The sequence below is a fragment of the Octopus bimaculoides genome, chromosome 14, assembly GCF_001194135.2.
Source record: "Octopus bimaculoides isolate UCB-OBI-ISO-001 chromosome 14, ASM119413v2, whole genome shotgun sequence".
Taxonomy (NCBI): Eukaryota; Metazoa; Mollusca; class Cephalopoda; order Octopoda; family Octopodidae; genus Octopus; species Octopus bimaculoides.
The window spans coordinates 17,626,541-17,630,840 of record NC_068994.1 but is presented as its reverse complement, the minus strand read 5'-3'; the positions used below and the strand labels follow the sequence as shown (position 1 = coordinate 17,630,840).

At 32.8% G+C, this 4,300-nt stretch overlaps 1 protein-coding gene and 1 long non-coding RNA gene across 3 annotated transcripts in view; one reads left to right on the top strand and one right to left on the bottom strand.

Moving 5' to 3' along the window:
- LOC128249370 (uncharacterized) overlaps positions 1-4,300 on the top strand; it is a 38,046-nt gene that overhangs the window by 13,047 nt on the left and 20,699 nt on the right. The window lies entirely within an intron of this gene.
- The window catches only part of LOC106880659 (protein regulator of cytokinesis 1), a 40,074-nt gene continuing 35,780 nt past the window's right edge, over positions 7-4,300 (bottom strand). For both annotated transcript variants that reach the window (XM_014930704.2, XM_014930705.1), the window contains 3 exons: positions 1,690-1,764; positions 1,364-1,507; positions 7-1,254 (listed from right to left, as the gene is read on the bottom strand). In XM_014930704.2, the coding sequence (XP_014786190.1) occupies positions 1,072-1,254; positions 1,364-1,507; positions 1,690-1,764 (402 nt within the window). In that variant the 3' untranslated portion in view covers positions 7-1,071. The remainder of the gene's footprint in view (positions 1,255-1,363; positions 1,508-1,689; positions 1,765-4,300) is intronic.

The following is a 4,300-nucleotide window of genomic DNA, read 5'->3' as shown; positions in this document are numbered from 1 at the left end:
GGACATCCTTTATTAAAACTTGTAAAACAAAAGATCTGTTACAAAATTTAATTTTAAAAATCACATCTTCCTTCAATCTCAAAAGTTTCAGTCTAAATACAAGAATTAAGACTTGTGCACAATTAGGATTGTATTTATCTGAAAACTTGCAGTTTACAGATAGTGTTCGAAAAAGCAAAAAAAAAAAAAAATCCATTTCACAGAGTAAAGAATAACATTTTCAGGACCAATAAAACAAATCAAAACATCACATTTATTTTCTTATCATTTTGTGACATTTTATGCCATCCCCATCTTTCTTTCAAAACTAGACCACTTACTTTGCAAAAAGTAAAAAAAAAAAATTTTAAAAACCAGTTCATAAAAATAAGGCTTCATCAAAACCTTTACAAATGATTATTATGTACAATGAAAGTAATGGCAGACATGAGTGAAATAAACTACAAATAATATAAACAATATTCTGGGAATCTATTATCCCCAGCAGGAGTAAGCAGCAAGAAGGAGCACAAGTTTGTATATGTATGTAGGTATATTTTGTATGGTTATAAATAATATTGATAAGAATGACATCTAGTTACTAGCGAAAGAAAAATGGACAATAATTGAAAGTAAAAAAAAAAACAATGTGGATGAAATTATTTGTTTTAAATAGTAATGTCTTTCTCAAACACCAACACATCCATGAATTCACATACAATCATTGCAGTAGTATAGTGAGTCTAAAATTAAATAGAAGCAATAAGTATTTGCTTTGTACACTAGCCTATGAAGCAAGGCTGAAGGAAATCCTAAGATACTATAAATGCTGTGATAGAAAGGTGAAACTGTCTGCAAAATAAGTGATGTACAATATATACATTCTAGATTTATGTACAGATCTAAATTTGACTATATACAGCATAATACATGACATAATCCAAGCAGAAAAAAATATAATTTGCCAATTTCGATGATAACCAGCAAAGCTGTGCATTAGTTATTTTCTAGTGAAGTTTCCTCACCAACTAACATTTATACTATCATAATGCTTAAGCTAATTTTTAAGTGGCAATTGCAAAACAAAAAGGTTTACAGTCGTGTTGACATTGGCGTGTGAGCTGGCATTCGTGGTGCATTTGCCAGCTTCGACTTTGGAGTATGAGAAACTGATTGTGATATGGGGGTTAGCTTAGATTTGGCAGGACATGCAGACTGGGCAGGTTCTATAATGCTACTTCGATAGTTCATACGCTCCACTGAATTCAGGGTTTTCTGTCAAAGAGAAAATGGGACACAAAATGAAGAAACAATATAAATATTGTATATGAGATAAATTTCAAATCAAATATTTGAAAGCAAAGTCCTAATTTAAAATACTTACAGCAAATTCATTGTAGCTTCCAGTTGATCCAAAACTAGCATCTTTCTGTACACCTCCTCTGATTGTTTTATGCAATAGCTTGTTGGTACGGTCAGCATTCTTGTCCCATGGTCGATAACGATTAGATTTTCGACGAGGTGTTACCTGAAAATATATTAAGATTACAATTAATTATTTAGGGATGAGAATAATTCTCAAATGGCTAAAAAGTAAGTAGCTTATTGCAATGACTCAATATAACCAATATTTACAAGAATAATCTGGGAAGCGGAATAAAATATTGGACTGCCAAAATAAGAGAAAAGTACATTATGTTTAATACATACTGATTTTGTTGTGACATTCATGTTGGTGGTGTTAATTCGGGTAACTGACAAAGGTGTCCTCACTCCAGCAATTATCTAATAAGAAACATTTGATATAGCAAAATGTAAAACAAGGATAAAATAGCAATCAGAAATATCAAACACGGTATATCAATACGTACTTAAAATACACTTAGAGTGGAGAGAAGTTATGGAAGGGGGAAATGCAGGAAGATATGGGATGAAGTATTGAAGGACAATCTCAAGATGCTGAACCTTATGAAGGAGATAACAGAGAACCAAGATACGCAGTGCATTGCTATACTTGAGAAAACCTACTCCACAACAAAATTGAGATCTTAAAACCAAAGTACTATGTAAAAAGCACTGATGTGGTTGCTGGTGCCACATAGAAAGCACCCAGTACACACTGTACAATGGTTGGCATTAGGAAAGGCATCCAACCATAAAAACAAGCCAAAACAGACTATAGAACCTGGTGCAGCCCCTGGCCTTGCCAGTCAGTCAAGCTGTCCAACCCATGCCAGCATGAGAAACATGTTAAATGATGATGATACATTGCTAATCAGCAAGGCAACACACAATTATTTTAGTTCCACAAGTCAACTATTCCTGTATAAATTTTGTATTTTCCCCAAAGCCACAAATTCACAAGAGTGGAGTACAGTTGATACCTAGTCCAATGAGGTTTGAAAGCAAAGTAAATGCTGACAAGATTTCTAACTGGCAGTATCACTTAAAAATTAGACATAAAAGAAACCAGCTGTTGTGTGCAAGAGAATTTTAAAGAATTGAAGTCAAACATATTTCAATATCTGCAGATATACAGGAACTCCAAATATAAGACATTAAAACAAATTAGTCAACATGTTATATGAAAGGGCGAGATATTTTAGCTGCAGTCAAAAAGTAACTGCTGACATTTTATGAAGAAGAAAAAAAATAAAAACAGTTGTATGCAACGTTGAGTTCACACAAGCTCTTAAGTTCACTGCTGTAGTATTGCACTGACTAGCCTGTTAATTCAACCACCTACTCCAGGGATTCTCAAACATTTTTTATCTATGGACTGCCTTTGATTACTATTTTATTCTGGTGGACCCCCATAGCCATTTGATGTTTAAAGCTAGCTTTATAGAAACTTCTTTTGATTTGTTTTTCACACATTAACTTGTGTAGGTTGAATTATGTAAAATGTTAGAGAAAGAAACCTAGCTGTTTCTTCCAATACATACATCTAAAGCAAAATTTTTTTAGGGGCCCTTCAAATACTATTGTGGATCCCCAATTTACTATTTTCTTGCATGGACCCTCAAAAATGTTATATGGACCTTCAGGGGCCATATGGACCCCAGCTGAAAACAGTTGACCTACTGAAATATAAAGTGTATGGAGTGAGATAAGGAGAGAGCAGTAGAGAGAGAAGAGAATTGAAGGCAGTGAAGAATGGTAGGCATTAGAGAGGCAGAGAAGTATTTGTAGGCAATTTTGTTGACAGGTAGCTGACACATGGCTGATCAACCAGCTTAAAATAGCCAAAGAACTCACAAATCCCACCCTTAACTCTTTTGATACCAACCTGCCTGAAACTGCCCTCGGCTCTATGATACAAATTCCATTTTAAAGTGATCTAAATTAAAACCTCCTTTTAAATTTCATGTTAATTTATATTCCAAGCATAAGCTTAATAATGACAAAGTTATCTTAATTAATTCTTCATTAGTTTCAAAATTACTTGAAGCAAAGGCAATATATTTCAATAAAAAATGTGGTAATGAAAGGGTTAAAAGCAGGCCACATTGAACAATAGTGTTCTTGATATACAAATTACAGGATCGTCACAATTGAAACACTTCATAATGTAGTTACTTGACTACTATATATCTGAGACAGAACACCACCAAAGTTTACTTGAAGTCAACGAGGGAAGGCCTGTGTCTTCAGTGACAAAAATGATAAAATTTAGAGAGAAATGGGTCAATTAAATCAATCATCAGTGCAATTCTAATTGGGTGGATTTTGACATCACCGTACCAGTGTGATTTGAACAAGAAAGAAACTAAATACTTTCAAATAAAATTAAACTTGAATGAAAAAAAAACTTCAAAATTTTTGGATTTAAACTGAAGATAAATAAAATTTGAAACAGCAATAATTATAAAATATAGACAAAATTTTTAAAAACTGAAAAGGATAAAGAGAGAAAAATAACTAAGTTTGTTAGGAAATTTGCACTGGCATTAGTAAAATACCATATCAAAATAATGCTGCAATGCCATTAATATCTAATGATGCCACTTTATCACAATTGTTGCTGCTTTACTCTTTCACCAAAATAAAACAGACTTCTGTGAAAAGGTGTAAGCAGGCTGAATCCAGAGTTGAATTTAAACTTTCCTTTTCCAGTAGAATTTCTCTAGAGCAGTGTTTCCCAACCTATTTTCTCCCAAGATTCAACGTAACTTCCCATAAAAATGTATGCCCTGCTGGTGGTTGGAAAAAAAAAAACCCTTTATTTTTAATATTCTATAACAATTATTTAATACAAAAGAATCTACTGGTAACTCTTATTAAATATTAAGTACAAAAAAGTTTTTTGCCATACTATGCC